Source organism: Lithobates pipiens, unplaced genomic scaffold (assembly GCF_037356315.1).
Source record: "Lithobates pipiens isolate NorthernLeopardFrog02 unplaced genomic scaffold, aLitPip1_a1.2 Scaffold_19, whole genome shotgun sequence".
Classification (NCBI taxonomy): domain Eukaryota; kingdom Metazoa; phylum Chordata; class Amphibia; order Anura; family Ranidae; genus Lithobates; species Lithobates pipiens.
The window spans coordinates 283,603,924-283,621,577 of NW_027507764.1; the positions used below are offsets into that span (position 1 = coordinate 283,603,924).

At 45.8% G+C, this 17,654-nt stretch overlaps 1 protein-coding gene across 5 annotated transcripts in view; it reads right to left on the reverse strand.

The window, feature by feature from the left end:
* Positions 1–17,654, reverse strand: part of TGFBR1 (transforming growth factor beta receptor 1) — a 458,152-nt gene that overhangs the window by 104,705 nt on the left and 335,793 nt on the right. For all 5 annotated transcript variants that reach the window (XM_077491981.1, XM_077491983.1, XM_077491979.1 and 2 more), the window contains one exon: positions 510–666. In XM_077491981.1, the coding sequence (XP_077348107.1) occupies positions 510–666 (157 nt within the window). The remainder of the gene's footprint in view (positions 1–509; positions 667–17,654) is intronic.

The following is a 17,654-nucleotide window of genomic DNA, read 5'->3' on the forward strand; positions in this document are numbered from 1 at the left end:
TGTAAAAGGAAAGATCAGGGGTGTCAAACTCAGTTTCATCACAGGCCGCATGAGCAGTATGGTTGCCGTCAAAGGGCCAGTTGTATAAAGTCTTACAGATACATTTATCCAGGGCTTTTTTTCTCAAGAGAATAGGTGTAGGAACTCAACCACGTCCCCACCAAACTGCTTCGAATCGAATAGTGAGAGTGGCCAAATTGCACTAGAGCAAGAGCTGCAGGTGACGGAACAGAGTTCTGCCACGTTGCAGATGAAAAAAAAGTTCTGAGTGCGAGGGCCACATTAAATGGCCTCTTGTTTGGCACGTGGACTAGATAATCATATTTAGGATGCAAATGCATTTTTTGCCACAAAACGAAATATAGGATCTAAGTCACAAATGGTGAAACTGGAAAAAAAAAAAAAAAAAAATGTCTTGCCCGACTTTAAAAAGTTTTTAACAAACCATCTTTACAACAATTTTTGTATAACTAGTTTCAGTCATGCTACAATTACATCTCAGAACGTACCTTTTAGTTCCAACTCTGTGATTTGGTGCAATGTCAATTGTATCTGTAGCAGAATCATGTCGGACAGCTAAGCCCAGGTCTGCTATGCAGCAAGTTCCATTTTTCTTTACCAATATATTTTTCGATTTCAGATCTCTGTGGGCTATAGCTGGCTTTCCTTTAAGAAAAAAAAAAAAACACATAATGCAAGTAATAAATGATTAAGATGCCATAACCTATATATTAATAAAGTGATTGAAAAAAACTGAATTTCCTGGCTAGGAGTTTGGTCATTGTTTCCTGTGAGTGCTCAGTGCACCAAGTGCTCAGAGTGACTAGATCAGTGATGGCAAACCTTGGCACACCAGATGTTTTGGAACTACATTTCCCATGATGCTCGTGCACTCTGCAGTATAGTTGATCATGTGAAATGCAGTTTCAAAACATCTGGAGTGCCAAGGTTCGCCATCACTGGACTAGATATATTCCGCATTTCAATCCTTCATGTGTTCAATAACCAGAGATGACTTTTTACTGTTGAAGGATTCTGCTACCAGGGATGCATGCACCAGGAACACATATGTGTCTTCTTTTTTAGCACTGCAACAATAACCAGTCACCAGATCATTGTTTATTTAGTTCCACACCATGGTAGAGATTCTTATTCATCAGTGTATATGTTCCCATCACACACCATTTCCTCCGCTGAATCTACAAAATGAAATACTTCACTGAATACACTGCATTCTGTAGCATCTCTCCCTGTCTCCTACATTGCCAAGCCTGGCAGCTCTCGTTCTACATTTTCTGGTAGAACAGCTTGTTCCTTTTCTATTAAAAGCTGACCACGCTGGGCAGGAGAGCATAGCGTTGTTAGTTCTCCATCTGTGCCGGGATCTCAGTGTGCTCTCCTCCAATGATCAGATTCCTGTTGACACCTCCCCTCTACACAGCAAATATTATATATATATATATATATATATATATATATATATATATATATATATATATATATATATATATATTATAGCTTTCCATGTGACAACACTGAAGAAATTGCACGTTTCTACAATGTAAAGTAGTGAGTGTACAGCTTGTATAACAGTGTAAATTTGCTGTTCCCTCAAAATAACTCATCACATAGCCATCAATGTCTAAACCGCTGGCAACAAAAGTTCAACATGGCACCTCATAGCAAAGAACTCTCTGAGGATCTGAAAAAAAAAAGAATTATTTCTCTACATAAAGATAGCCTAGGCTATAAGAAGATTGCCAAGACCCTGAAACTGAGCTGCAGCATGGTGGTTAAGACCATACAGCGATTTAACAGGACGGCTTCCACTCGCCATGGTTGACCAAAGAAGTCGAGTGCAAGTGCTCAGCGTCATATACAGACGTTGTCTCTGGGAAATAGATGTACGAGTGCTGCCAGCATTGCTGCAGAGGTTGAAGGTGTGTGTGTAGGGGGGGGGGGGGGGCAATCAGTGCTCAGACCATACGTCACACACTGCATCAAATTGGTCTGCATGGCTGTCGTCCCAGAAGGAAGCCTCTTTTAACCCCCCTAGCGGTAATCCCAAGTCTGGCTCAGGTTGGGATTTTAATTACAGGAGCGGTAACCCCGAGCCAGACTCGGGATCGCATCGCTCGATGCAGGGGAGGACACAGGGAGAGTTACTTACCTTGTCCCCTGGATCCAGCGATGTCCGCTGCGCTGTGTGATCGAGTTCTCCGCTCGATTCACAGTGCCGAATGCCGCCGAGCTCCGTTCCCTTTGACGCTCCGGCGCACGGGAGCGGAGAACGGCGGCAAATTCAAAAAAGTAAAAGTACACAAAACACACAGTACTGTAATCTTACAGATTACAGTGCTGTATTAAAAAAATACACAACCCCTTTGTCCCTAGTGGTCTGTGCAATACCCTGCATGCACTTTTATATTATAAATACTGTTTCTGCCTGGAATTTGGAGATTGTCCATAGCAACCAAAACTTGTCCCTTTTTCAGTGTTTTAGGATTTGATTACATTATTGAATATTTTTTATTATTCTTTATTATATTATAAACTTTATCATACCCGGGATGTCTGCTAGACTCTGGTTTGAACAGATTTAAGAGCGTTATTCCTAAGAATTACAGGACTACAAAATAAAACGCCAGATTTCCATGCAAAATAATTGTACCGCTTTCAGCACCTTATTCCAGACTGAATCCTACCACCAGGGAGGTTAAAAATGATGCACAAGGAAGCAAGTAGTTTGCTGAAGACAAGCAGACTAGACATGAATTACTGGAACCATGTCCTGTGGTCTGAAGAGACCAAGATAAACTTAAATGGTATCAAGCATGTGTGGCGGCAACCAGGTGAGGAGTACAAAAGGCAAGTGTGTCTTGCCTACAGTCAAACATGGTGGTGGGAGTGTCATGGTCTGGGACTGCGTGAGTGCTGCCTGCACTTGGGAGCTATGGTTCATTGAGGGAACCATGAATGTCAACATACTTTGACATACCGAAGCAGAGCACGATTCCCTCCCTTCAGAGGCTTGCTAAAGCATCTGGAGGTAAAAGGTGATGGACTGGCCAAGCAAGTCTCCAGACCTAAACCCTATTGAGCATCTGTGGGACATCCTCAAGTGGAAGATGGAGGAGCGCAAGGTCTCTAACATCCACCAGCTCTGTAATGCCATCATGGAGGAGTGGAAGAGGACTCCACTGGCAAACTGTGAAGCTCTGGTGAACTCCATGCCCAAGAGGGACAAGGCAGTGCTGGAAAACAATGGTGGCAAAATACAAATACAAACATTGACACTTTGGGCCCAATATGGAAATTTTTCACTTAAGGATGTATGCACTTTAGACATTAATGGCTGTGTGTTGAGTTATTTTGAAGGGGCAGAAAATTTACACTGTTATACAAGCTGTACACTCACTAATTTACATTGTAGCAAAGTGTAATTTCTTCAGTTTTGTCAGATAAAAATATATAATAAAATATTTACAAAAAATGTGAGATGTGTACTCACTTTTGTGAGATACCCTATACAGTTGTGCTCATACGTTTACATACCCTGGCTAAATTTTACTATTTCTTGGCTATTTTTCATATGAACGATAAAAAAAATTTTTTCTTTCACTCATGGTTAGTGTTTGGTCCTGATCAAAAGTTTACATACCCCAGTTCTTAACGTTTTGCCCCCTTTAACATCAATGACAGTTTGAAGTCTTTTGTGCTATTTGTGAATGAGGCTCTATCTTCTCAGATGGTAAAGTTGCTCATTCCTCTTGGCAAAAAGCCTATTTATTTTTTTAAGTACATCATGGGACACAGAGCCATAGTAATTACTATGTGGGTTATAGGCCACCTTCAGGTGCTGGACACTGGCACACCTTAAACAGGATGTTGCCTTCCTATATAACCCCTCCCATACCGGGAGTACCTCAGTTTTGTAGCAAAGCAATACACGTGTATACTAGAAAGAGAGACGGGACCTCCGTGTCCCATGATGTACTTCAAAAGAAAAGTATTTTACAGGTAAGCCATTATAAAAAATCCTATTTTCTTTCATTGTACATCACGGGACACAAAGCCATAGTAATTATTATGTGGGATGTCCCAGAGCAATGCCAACTGAGGGGAGGGAAACAACAAAAGTAGGGGACCATGAGATCAGAGGACTTATACTGCTGCCTGCAGCACACTGTGCCCAAAGGCGACATCCTCATGTCTTTTACATCCACCTGATAGAATCTGGTAAATGTATGGATTGAAGACCAAGTTGCAGCCTTACAGATTTGAGCCACGGAGGCTTGGTGATGCACTGTCCACGAAGCACTAACAGCCCTGGTGGAGTGCGCTTTGATTTGAGAGGGTGGAATCTACCTCTTTAAACCATAAGCTTGAATGATTACTTGTCAAATCCATTTAGAAATAGTAGATTTCGATGCTGTTTGTCCTCTTATGAGCTTCAGGTAACACAAACAAAACATCAGTTTTTCGAATCTGAGCAGTCGCCTTTAAGTAGACCTTGACTGCTCTCACCACAACAACGTAGGGATTTTTCTTCCATAGAACAGGGTTCTGGAAAAAATGAAGGTAGAACAATATCCTGGTTTAGCTAAAAACCTAATACTATCTTCGGTAAAAAAAGTTAGGTTGAGGACGTTATACTACCTTATCCTCCTGAATAATATGTCTCTTTACAAGAAAGAGCTGCCAACTCTGATACCCTTCTTGCAAAAGATATGGTTACCAGAAAAACTAGTTTCCTTGTCAAAAAGGACCAAGGGAATATTCATAGTTTCATAGTTAGTAAGGTTGACTAAAGACACCAATCCATCCAGTTCAACCTGAGTGAGTGTCCACAATTGCCCCCTCACATCGTTCCCCACCCTCAAAGAGCCCACAAATATGTTGTATCGGCTCAAAAATAGGCTGTTTTTGTAATGCCAACAAAACTAAATTCAAGTCCCAAGAGTTCAGGGGTGACCTAACCAGAGGATTAAGCCGCATTAACCCCTGAATAAAGCTATGAACCAAAGAATGTGAAGAAAGTGGTCGTTGAAATAATACCGATAAGGCCGAGACCTGTCCTTTGAAAGTACTCAAGGCCAGCTTTATTTTAACCCCATCTGCAAAAAAAAAAAAAAAAGGATTCTACCTATGACTTACTTCCTGGGGTGCCAACCCCTGGTTTCACACCAGGAGACATATGCTTTCCAGACTCCATAATATATGATTATGGAGGCTAGCTTCCTTGCATTAACCAAGGTAGATAGCACTGAACCCAACAGCCCACGCTTCTTCAGAATGTGGGTCTCAATAACCAAACCGTCATCCTTCTGATCTCTGCATACCAAGATCTTCTGGACCACGCCGGGGCCAGAAGAATCACCCACTTCCCTTCCTGCTTGATCCTGCGAAGAAGTCGTGGACACAGGCAGAAAGGAAGGGAATGCATAAATCAGTAAAACTGATTCCACGGGAACACCAAGGCCCCTGTTCCGCATGCTAGCAGATCCTTTGTTCTTAACACAGAGTTGTCAATCTATTTGTTGAACTTGGGTGCAAACAGATCTACGTCTGGGATCCCCCATCTTTGACCTATTGTCAGAAAGATATCGGGGTGAAGGACCAATTCTCCTGGGAAAAACTGCTGGCGAATGAAATAGGCCACCTGCCAATTTTCTATTCCTAGAATGAAAAACTGCCGATAGTCAAGGTACATTGTTTTCTGCCCAAGATAGGATACGATTCACCTTTGTCTGGGCCGCACAACTTCTTGTGCCCCTTTGGCGATTGGCACAGCAGTGATTTATTTCATTCTTGGATTGAATCCTGACAGGACAGCTCCGTAAATCAAACATCCAGGCCCTCAGGGCCAATCGCTCTGCCCGAATTGCTAGAATGTTAATGGGCAAGGTCAATTCTGATCTGGACCACTTCTTTTGGACAGTTGTCTCTTCCAGGACTGCTCCCCAACCTAAAAAAGGTTGGCGTATGTTATTACCGCTTTGCAGGTTAACTGGTAGGAAGGATTTTCTCTTCTGCAAATTTTTGGTCATCAACCACAAACTGAGGCTCTGGCGCACCTTTGGAGTCAGACACATTGGGAAATCTAAAGCATGGACCGTCTTGTTCCAAGCTAATAGGATACTGTTTTGCAGCAGCCTCTAATGAAACTGAGCATAAGGAATGGTCTTGAATAAGGCCACCATCTTTCCCAACAACCTCATGCAAAGCCGAATCAAAAGGATTCTTCTTTGCTTTGACCACTTGAGACAGGTCCTTTATGGCGCTGATCTTTCTCTAGGTTGAGAATCCAAACTAAGTATCCTAGGCAGCTGACTGTGGTGACCATACTTTGGTCTAAGCGGGCTGCTGACTGGTCTATCAAGAGAGCAGATAGTCTAGGTAAGCTATAATCGTTATACTTTAATCTGGCTAGAGGAGGGGCCAAAACCTTTGTAAACACTCAAGGTGCAGTAGTTAGACTGAAAAGCAGAGCTACAAACTGAAAATGAAGATTTTCAACCTTAAAAAGTAAATATTTAAAGTGTGGAAATATGCCAATGGAGGTATGCACGCGTGAAGTCGATTGACGTCAAAATTCTCCTCCTTGTAGGATGAATACAACTGATTGGACTGACTCCATGCGAAAGAGTGGATATTCAGGAACTGGATTTGATTCTTGAGATCCAAAATGGGCTTGACATCTTCATTCGGATTTGTCATGAAAAAAGGTTTGAATAAAACCTCAACTCCTGCTCTTTCATGGGGACCAGCATGACCGATATTTGCCAAAAGATGGTCCAATGCTAGAAAGACTTTTTTTCTCTGGATCCTTAAGAATGTTTGATCTGAAAAACCCTAGAGCTATTGAAAAAGCCACCCATCAGTCTCAACACTTTTTCTGCCAGACCCTTGAGAACTGCAGAAGTCTTCAGCCCTATTTGAGCGAGCGGAGGTGCCCCCTCATAAGGAGGCTTTAGTATTTTGTTTTGTTTCCTCCCCCGAGATTTCTTTTGTCCCTGGGGTTGACCCTGAGGATTAACTCTTGAACTGGACGGTGGAAGCCGTCGTAAAAGCCTGGAGGCTGATGCCCCTGGCACTGGAGAAGGAGCTTGTTTAAATGATATACATTTAATCCTTTTCTTAAATGGCAAAGGGGTACTTTCCACTAGACATTCTTTGGAATTATCCAAGATATCCCAAACAGTCATTTCACCGCAGAAAGGAAAACTAGCCAGGAGTTTTTTTTTTTGAATGATGCTTCGGCTGACCAATTTTTCAACCATAGTATTCTATACATATGTACCAGCCCAGCGAAAGGCGTGAGGCTTGAGGGATAGAATCTCTCATAGTGTCTATTGCAAACTAAGCTACTAGGAGCTTGCCAGATCCTGGCCCTGCTGGACAGGGATAACCTTGGGCACCTGTTTAAACTGGTCCCTCAATGATTGACGTATACCAATTACTATCAGCAGAGGCTGAGACACTCAACCTGCCAGGAAAAACAATATATGTTTTTTTAATAGGAATTCCAACTCTATCCATTTGAGCATTGTCTGCCAGACAAGTCAAACTTTTGTTCAGAAGATATAGCAGCGTCAATTGCTGGTATCTCCCACCTTTGGTATACTTTTTCCTCCATAGGATAAAGTGTGAAAAACTTTTTAGGAGGGGAAAAAAAAAAATAGGATTTTTTGTACTCACCGTAAAATCCTTTTCTCTGTAGTTCACCGACTGACTCCTTTCTTAGACCATTGGGTTGTTATACCACCTTCAGGAGAGGACTAGGCAGAACACGTTAACATGTTATAACAAAAAAAAAAAAAAAAAAGTTCTAGTTCCGTCCAAGGGGTGGTCCCTTAGGTAACAACCCCCAGCCTGCTCCTGCAGCCTGAGTACGTCAACAAGCAGTATAACGTAAAAAATAGGAGAGGAGGGTGCTGTGTCAGTCAGTGACCTACAGAGAAAAGGATTTTATGGCGAGTACAAAAAAAACCTATTCTCTACGTTCGACTGACACAGCGCCTTTCTTAGACCATCGGGATGTCCCCAAGCAATGCCAAAACGAGGAGTGGGAAACAGCATAAAAAGTACACCCACATTGCTTTTTGTAGGTGAAGTTTTATATGGTTTCCCACATGCCAGAGTGTGGGAACAGCACAGAACCTTTACCCACAAAAAACAGTGCTCCTCAATCTGGGAGTCACTACTTTACAAACCTCCTCAAAACTTGCAGTAAGAAATGCATTTACTCAAAATCAATTGTGTTTTTTGTCCAAAAAAACAGAAAAAAATTTAAGTGCAACTGCAATTACATGGCCGCCTGAAAAGCTTTGCGGCCAAAACAGGCATCAGTCGATGCACTAACATCTATCTTGTAGAATTTTGTAAAGGTGTGAAGAGACGACCAAGCTGTCGCTACACACTTGGGCGTCAGACGCTTGATGTCGGAAGGCCCAAGCCGTTCCAATTACACTTTCGGAGTGGGCCGGGACCAGAGAGGGGGGCACCTGCCCCTTCAAGGCATAGGCCTGTACTACAATCTGTCTGATCCACCTGGAAACGGTGGCCGACGAGACCTCCTTGCCTTTTTTCAGACCAGCCACCAAAACCAACAAGGCATCTGACTTCCGAAAGGGAGCAGTAGCAGACAAATACACCCTCAGAGCCCAGACCACATCCAGGGAATGGAGGGCCACCTCTTAGGATGTGTCGGTTTAGGACAGAGACGGCAACACAATGTCTTCCTTGATGTGGAACGCCGAAACCACCTTCGGCAGAAAAGAAAAGTTGGACGCAACACCACTTATCCTTATAGATAACCAGATAGGGCGACTTGCAAGACAAGGCTGCCTACTTTCTGGAAAGAGTCAACAAGGGAATTTACGGAACCCTCCTGACCGATGTAATGGCCACAAGGAAAAACACTTTCTGGGAAAGAGTCAGAAGAGGGATCTCTGATACTTTCAAAATGGCGGTTTCTGAAATGCGGATAACATCAAGATCGGATCCACGGGGGTAACTGTGGACACAACAGAGGAACTACATGTCTGACCCCTTGAACAAAAGTGCTCACTAGAGAGTGAGATGCTAGGAGTCACTGATAAAAAACAGCCTAGGCTGACATTTGTCCCTTAGCCAACTTCTGGTCTACTCCATGCTGTAGAAACAGCAGGATTCTGGAAAATGAATAGGTGCACAGAGGTCATCCTGTCTCCTTACACAGAGATGTATGTCTTCCAGGTAGGACAGTATATCTTCCGAGAAGAAGAATTTCATGCTCTCAACATAGTTGAGATCACCGAGTCCAACAGGTCTCGGTATCTTAGTATCTGACTCACAGCAGCCATACCGGTAAAACCAGCTATGGTAAAAACAAGATGGAGAATAAGACCTTGACACAGAAGGTCCTCTCGCAACGGCAGTCGCTAGGGAGTCTTAACAACTAGGCGTACTAGGTCGGCGCATCAGGGACGCCAAGACTAATCTGGGGTATTAACATTACTGGAACCCCCTCGGCTTCCACTCTGCGGAGCAAACGTGGTAGTAGCTTTTTCGGAGGAAAAAGTCGTAGATCAGCCGGTACTGATCCCATGGAACCACCATGTCCGTCTAAGGATCACTTATCCTGGATAAAATCTCGACCAGGAGAGCCACGTCTGGTATGGTCCACCGCAGGCACATAGCCTGAACATGTCTGGATGCAATGCCCATTCTCCTGGGTCCATCAATTGGTGACTTAGTCCTCCTGTCAGTTTCTTCTTCCCAGGATGTAATGGCCGACAAGGCCGGTACCTGCCACTCTGTCCACTGAAGGATGTGAGCGACCTCCCGTACTGCAGCCGAGCTACTTGTTCCTCCTTGATGGTTGACATATGCCACTGCCGTGGCGTTGTCTGACTGGATCCTGATCGTACACCCTCTAAGTCTCATTGCCTATGTGGAGAGGCAATCCCGATTGCTCAGAGTCTGAGCACATTAATCGGCAACGTGGGTTCCTCACCCGACCAGAGACCCTGGGTTGACTGTACTCCCAGTACTCCACCCCAGCCGGTCAGGCTGGGGTCTGTTGTGATCACAGTCCAATGTAGAGGTAGGAATGACTTCCTGGACAGAAGTACCGGGGACCTCAGCCACCAGAACAGGGAGCCTCTGACTGACTGGCTCACCCAGATCTGCTGATCCAGGGATAATGGAGATATGTCCAATTGTGCCAATATCTCCTTCTGCAAGACTCTGGTGGAAAGTGGGCGTGCAGTACCGCCTCGAAGGAGGTCACCATGAGGCCCAGAACTTGCATCACCTGCGGCTCGGCGATAGTTTTACCGCGGCTCTGAGAGTCTGCAGCTTGTCTGAAGTGAGAAACTCACTTCCATGGAGTCCAGCGATGAGCCTAAGCACTCCGGCGCTGAGTCTGAGAAAGCTGACTTTTTTGGTTCAACAGTCAACCAGTACCTGTGGGGTTTGCAGGGTGATCGCCACATCCACCTTAAATTCCGAGGCGGAAGCTGCTTTCAGGAGGTTGTCCTGGTAACTCACGATTGCGATCCCGCGTTGTTTCAACGACGACAAAATTTAAGTCAATACCTTGGTAAGGACTCAGGGTGCTGAAGCCAAGCCAAAAAGGGGGAGCCACAAACTGGTAGTGGGCTTCCCCGACTGCATTTCACAGAACCCTCTGATGCCTGAAGCATATGGGCATGTGTGGGTAGGCATCCTGGATGTCAAAAGATGCCAGGGAGTCTCCCTGATGGAGTGCAGCGATAACTGAGCGAACTGATTTCACACTGAGCCTTTGTACGCAACAAAGCAATTTAGGTCCAAGATTGTAGTCCCCAAAGGAGGAAGGGGTACGTCCAAACAGATTGGAGTAGAACCCCTGGCAACTTTCCGACACCGGAACAGACACGATCACCCTGAGGTTTAGCAGGTCCCATACTGCCCCCATTGGGCCTCCCAGCGAGCCGGGCATAAGGGTGTGCTGGAAGGGAAGATCTGTTGGCCAAGAAAGGAACTCTATCTTGTAGCCAAGGAAATCAATTTGCAGACCCATTGGCCAGGTAGCTGAGAGGTTCACCAGGCTGCAAACTCCCGAAGGCAACCTCCCCACCCTCATGACGGGTGGGGGCAAACCTTCATGCGGTAACACATCCTCGCAGGCATGTTAGGCCTGTGGATCCAGGGACGCTTCCATCCCCAAGGTTCGTCCTGCTGGACTGGGAGCGTTTTGCCAAAGTCCCGGACTGACAGAAAAGCCTCTTTTGAGAGGAAAATGAGAGCCCTTGCCTGCAGCCTGGCTCCTTAGTCTTCCTGGTCTGTGGCAGCAAGGTACAACTCCCACCTGAGACATTCTTAATAATGTTATCCAACGAGGCTCCCAAGAGCCACTCACCAAGGAAGGGTAATCAGTCAAGGCTTTTTTTAAATGCCTGGTAGGCCGACCAGACTTTTGGCCAAATCAAGCGCCTCAGCATCACTGCCGATACCGAAACCCTGGATAACAGAGGACATGTATCCAGAGCCACCTTCCAACGTACTTACGACCGTGCAATAACTGATTTGCTCGTTCTACGCAGATGGGAGTAGCCTGCTGCTTCTCCATTTTGCGGTGCAAAATATTGCCCATTCAGTAAGTGTCTCAGACACAAGTGCTGTGGTCAGTACTGGCCAAATTACTGACCCCCCAACTGTAATTAAGGACCACTGCCTAGGTTCCTGCTCGTGGGGTCGTAAAACACAGGAACCCCTTCTACCAGGATCGTGGTTACTTGTTTAACCTGGATACTGGGAGGTCCACGACCAGAGGAGCCGACCATTATATAGGAAGGCTCTCCGCAGGGTGGGGATAATGCACCATGTGTTTTGGGACCTAAAAAGGTCAGTTGTGGTCGACCGCGTTCCTGTAAATGAACTTATCGAAATAAGTCAGATACGGAAATACCTTAGGTGTACAGGCTGGCTTACGCGACCCAAAAGGGACCAGTACATCAGCAGAGTGATCTGCTGGCTCCTGAATTTTCAGGGTATCATGCACAACTGTGATAAGTGCTCCCACAAGCGCTTTGTGCGCCTGGACCCGGACGGGGACTCATCCTCACTGTCCAATCGGTCCTGGTCAGCGTCATCTGAAACAACAAAGCACGGGTCACAATTCTCAGCAGGGCCCGAGTCTGCGTTAGAGCTCTCCCTTTAGGGGCGGGGGGCGGGGCAGGGGCTGTTTTTACCACCTTTGCGCCAACGCACCGCCTCCATCTTGGCAACGAACGTATTAAGGACCGCTGACAAAGCGTCCAGAGGCACTGAACTGTCTGCAGGCCAACCGATTGAAATTGCCTGGATTTCGAGGGAAGAAACACCAGTTTCTGAAGCCATGCTGACCCTACCCTGTCTGCCACCTGTTGGGGACTTAGGACAGTGATGGTCCCACGCTCCTAACTAAGCCAGGCTGAGGGGCCCCCACCGCAGGACTCCCCACCCTGACCGAGTTCTGCGCTGTCCAGCTAGGAGTGCCTGTGTCAGTTCCCAGATGAAACTGCGCTGTGTTGAGCCCCACTGTACGGCGCTGAACATGAAAAACCATGTTCAGGCTTCAACAAAATGGCCGCCGAGCATCCAGTATAAAGGACATAATCACAGGCAAAATGGAGTCCGAACATGCCGCTCCCTGGTCACCGAACACTGTATGCCATGAGGAACAGCGAAAACAGGCAGAGGAAATTACCGTAAACAGCGCTACAGCGATCAGCAGACACAGCCTCCAGACACCCAGGGGAGAGACCTACAGACATCCAGAGCACAGCTAACCAGCGCAGTCCCCCCCAGGTGAGAGCCCCTGTCTATGGCACACACACACACACACACACCACTCAGCAGCCCATGCAGCATCCCCCACAGGGAAGGGGGGCAGGGAAGATAGGGACAGGGAGAGAACAGAGGGAGGTAAGGGATCCCCGAATCGACCTCCCAGGGAATGTACAGCTGCTCAGCCCCACCGAGGCAGGGAGAGCTGTACTTAACAGTCCTGACGAGCTGGGAAACATTCCATCATAGACCCATTCTCCGATCAGTACGGGGTGGCTGCTGGCCCGACACACTGACGTAGACATCAGTAGCTGGTCATATGTGTGCCCCGAGGAATTGCGCTCACCAGCCGCCCCTGTAGCTGGAAGGCATGTTGTGGCCGACCCAGCGCGGAGCTCTGGTCTGCACACGCTCGCTGGCCAGGCTGGGGAGACTACAAGGATAAGGGTATACAGCCTGTCACCCAGCCGGCTATTAGCAGATCACAGGGTTTTAATCTTGCGCAAAAGGAAAAAATTCTGCAGAATAAATCCACGGACCAATGGGCCGGCAGGGTTCCTAGGTCCTTCTTCACTAGGCAGAAAAAAAACTGAGGCTGCAGGAGCAGGCTGGAGGGTTGTTACCTAAGAGACCGCCCCTTGGGCAGAACTTGGACGGCACAGTGGTGTAGTGGTTAGCACTCTCGCCTAGCAGTAAGAAGGGTCGCTGGTTCAAATCCCAATTACGACACTACCTGCCTGGAGTTTGCATGTTCTCCCTGTGCCTGCGTGGGTTTCCTCCGGGTACTACGGTTTCCTCCCACACTCCAAAGACATGCAGGTAGGTTAATTGGCTTCTGTCCAAAATTGACCCTAGTATATGAATGGGGACCTTGGATCCTGGGCTCTTTGAGGGTAAGGATTGATGTGAGTGTGCAATGTACAGGGATAGGGACAATTGTAGACACTAGGTTGAACTGGATGGACTGGTGTCTTTATTCAACCTATGTTAAAGTTCTGGTTTTGTTATAACATGTTAACACGTTCTGCCTAGTCCTCTCCTGAAGGTGGCGTTACAACCGGATGGTCTAAGAAAGGAGCTGTGTCAGTCGGTGAATGCAAGAGAAAAACGCTCATCTGGGTGATCCCACTCAGAATACATAAGCCTTTACAGCAATGACTGGACAGGAAAGGCATGCGCAGCTTGAGGAGGCTTTAGCGAACCCAAAGAAGTGGACACTTAGTTAAGGGTAGCATAAATGTGGACCAATTCAGTAAGAAACTGCACCCACAATTGCAGATTGTGAAGCTGATCCTTCCGCATTTGACCACTTAGAAGAGGAATCATCAACCTCTTCACGATCTCCTGAGAGAAAACAACTTCTCCCATCCCCAGATCCTCAGTTTGAGGATCCTGGATAATGGAAGGGAACCCGTCGGATTTTAGCCCATTCTGGGATGCAATTAAAGCCATTAACCTTTTTCCAATCCCATCATGTCTGAGGAAAAAAAAAACGTTTTATTTTTTTTTATAGCAATATAGACAGGGGCTGCACTGTTGTAAACAGATGCAAACATTTCATGGCCCCTGATGGCTCACTCTAACCAGCCGTTGCAGAGATGAGTTTTAGGCTTTCAGAGCTTGAGGGAGACTTTAGCCCTTTTCTGGGGTGTTTCTATCCCCCCTTCTGACCATAGCCCAATGCACACATGCAGAGGTACTACCAGAAGAAATCGCATCCGCTGCTTGAGCAATAGACCAGCAACTGTCACTGCTATTAACGCTCAGCTTGATGCCTTTAGTAAATGTGTCACCAACCTCTTACATGCCCCTTTTTTGCTCGTGTCCCTCCGACATCTGCAGCCAGCAAAAAAGAGCTTAAAAGGAGACATTTCATAAGAAAATTTAATAATTCCTTAGAAAACCTCCACTTACCTTTCCCTCCGCAGGGATCCCTGTGGTAAAACTAACCGACCCAATCTTCACCCTCAACGGTGGGTTCCGTTCCAAGCCTTCAGGAACCGGGGACCCTTGGGGAAATACTGGATCCCGGGGTCCAGCTCTCTAAAAAGAGAAGTGTTACGGACTAAACCTTGCTTATTCCGCCACGAGGCCCGGGTACCATTCAATTCGGCCATTTTGAATGGATCCGGTTGCACAGCTAGCCCCAGCAAGGATTGCTCTAGTGGAGTTTAGCACAGCACATCTTTACTTGTGACTAACACCTTAGACACTGGTGGAAAAACTGAGGTACTCACGGTATGGAAGGGGTTATGTAGGGAGGCAACTTCCTGTTTAGGGTGTGCTAGTGTCCAGCACCAGAAGGTGGCCTATAACCCACATAATAACTACTCTGTGTTCCGTAATGTACAATTAAAGTGGCCAAAAAGCTCAATTTTGGTCTCATCACACCAAATTATTTTGTGCCAGGTTTGAGGCTTGTCTCTGTGCTGTTTGGCGTATTGTAAGCAGGATACTTTGTGGCATTTGCGTAGTAATGGCTTTCTTCTAGCGACTCGACCATGCAGCCCATCTTTCTTCAAGTGCCTCCTTATTGTCCATCTTGAAACAGCCACACCACATGTTTTCAGAGAGTCCTGTATTTCACCTGAAGTTATTTGTGGGTTTTTCTTTGCATCCCGAACAATTTTCCTGGCAGTTGTGGCTGAAATTTTTAGTTTGTCTACCTGACCGTGGTTTGGTTTCAACAGAACCCCTCAATTTTCACTTAGAGTTGAACACTGCTGATTGGCATTCTCAATTCCATGGATAGCTTTTTTTTATAGCCCTTTCTTGTTTTATACAGTTCAACTACCTTTTGTCACAGATCCTTTGACAATTCTTTTGCTTTCCCCATGACTCAGAATCCAGAAACTTCAGTGCAGCACCGGATGAAAGATGTAAGGGTCTGTTAGGAGTCCAGAAACAAATTGACCTTTTATACACACTCATTAATTACAAGCAAACAGATCACAGGTGAGGATGGTTACCTTTAATAGCCATTGAAACCCCTTTGTGTCAACTTGTGTGCATGTTATCAGGTCAAAATCACCAGGGTATGTAAACTCTTGATCAGGGTCATTAGATTTTTTTCTGTTGTCATTATAATTTAAAGGAGTTGTAAAGCTTTGTTTTTTATTTTATAAATAGGTTCCTTTAACCACTTTCTTACTGGGCACTTAACCAGTTGCCAACCGCCGCACGACGATGTACGTCGACAGAATGGCACGGGCAGGCATATGGGCGTACATGTACGTCCCTGCCTTCCTGCGGGTGGGGGGCCCCCCCCGGTGCCAGCGGCGGTCGGAATCCCTTCAGGAGCGATCCGGGATGAGGGGGCGGCCATTCGTTCATGGCCACCCCCTCGCGATCGCTCCTGATGAATGGAAGTGCAGCGTGACATCACTTCCTCTCCTGTAATGTAAACACAGGCCGAGGAAGTGATGTAATCTCTTCTCCGCGTCGGTATTTTTCGTTGCGTCACCGAGGAGAGAGGATCGGTGAGTTGCACCAACACTACACAATACAGTAGAACATGCGAGGCACACTCTCACCCCCCCCTTCACCCCCCGATCACCCCCCCAATCACCCCTGCACCCCCAGTCACAGTGACCCCAATTGCATTTTTGTTTTTGCATTGGTGTCATTTGTGACTGTAATAACTGTTAGTGCAGTTAGGGTTAGCCCCCTTTAGTTCTAGGGTACCCCCTAACCCCCCCAATAAAGGTTTAACCCCGTGATCACCCTCCGTCGCCAGTGTCACTAAGGCTGGGTTCACATTGCAGCGGTTTATGAGAACGGATGTGATTCGCACCGCACTGCAGTGCAAATCACATCCGATCTCTATGCGATTTGAGTTCAGCCATACAGATAGTATAGTGTAGGGTGGGTACTCCTGCGCTAAAAGGAATTTGTGATATATACAAAATAGTGGGTGCTGCATTCACCGTATGGACCAAACTCGTGTCCAAATTTATGTAATTTGTGGAGGGAGGGGGTGGTGTTGCGCTCCTTCTAATATATTTTTCTCTTGTGGTGTGTTACCACGATATTGCCAAAGTATCAGTTATATGCCCGACAATTGACGATAAGGTGCATAGGTGCAAAATCAATAAATAGTCTTAAATTACTTAACAAGTGTGTTAAAGAAACATAATAGTTTTAAAACAACAGAAGACAAAATAAACAATATCTCAGTGATATCAGCAAAAACAAAATTGTAGCTAAAGGTGGCTATATCACTGTGCAATATATATAAAACATAAGTGAATGGTTCATAAAGCGACTGGTATGCAAACGAACAAAAAAAGATATGATTCAAAATATATAAATAGCGTATACACAAATATTTTCAATCATCTAACTAAACAAATATTCAGTTGCGGTATTGGATTTTTTGGTCCTTAATCCAATGTGCAAATATTGGTGCAAACGTGCAAAGTGTTTCACTGGAACACTGTGTATAGCTGTCTTGGCATTAAAGTGACACTGTGCCTTTAAGTGCAAGAAATGGGATAGATCTTCAGTGTCAGTGACACCCGTGGTAGAAATAAATGATTACCTCACTGTTGTAAGATAAACAGCGTGTAGCAGAGTAATCTTTAGGAGGAGGGGGGGGGTCCCTTCAACTCGGTCTTTTCCTGGGCGTTGGTTCACTTTTAAGTGGAGCCAGGGGGGGGGGGAGGTAGGGGTGATCCTTTTCTTCCTCTCTTTCACTGGGTGCCTCAGATCATAGCATTCTCAATGTGCATTTAAAAAAGATAAAACAGGCCCACCATGGTGTAGTATTTTAAATGAAAGTAAAACTTTTATTTGCATATGTTTAAAAACTCACATTTCTGTGGGGTTATACTGGCGTTGTAAAAACGAGCGCCGAG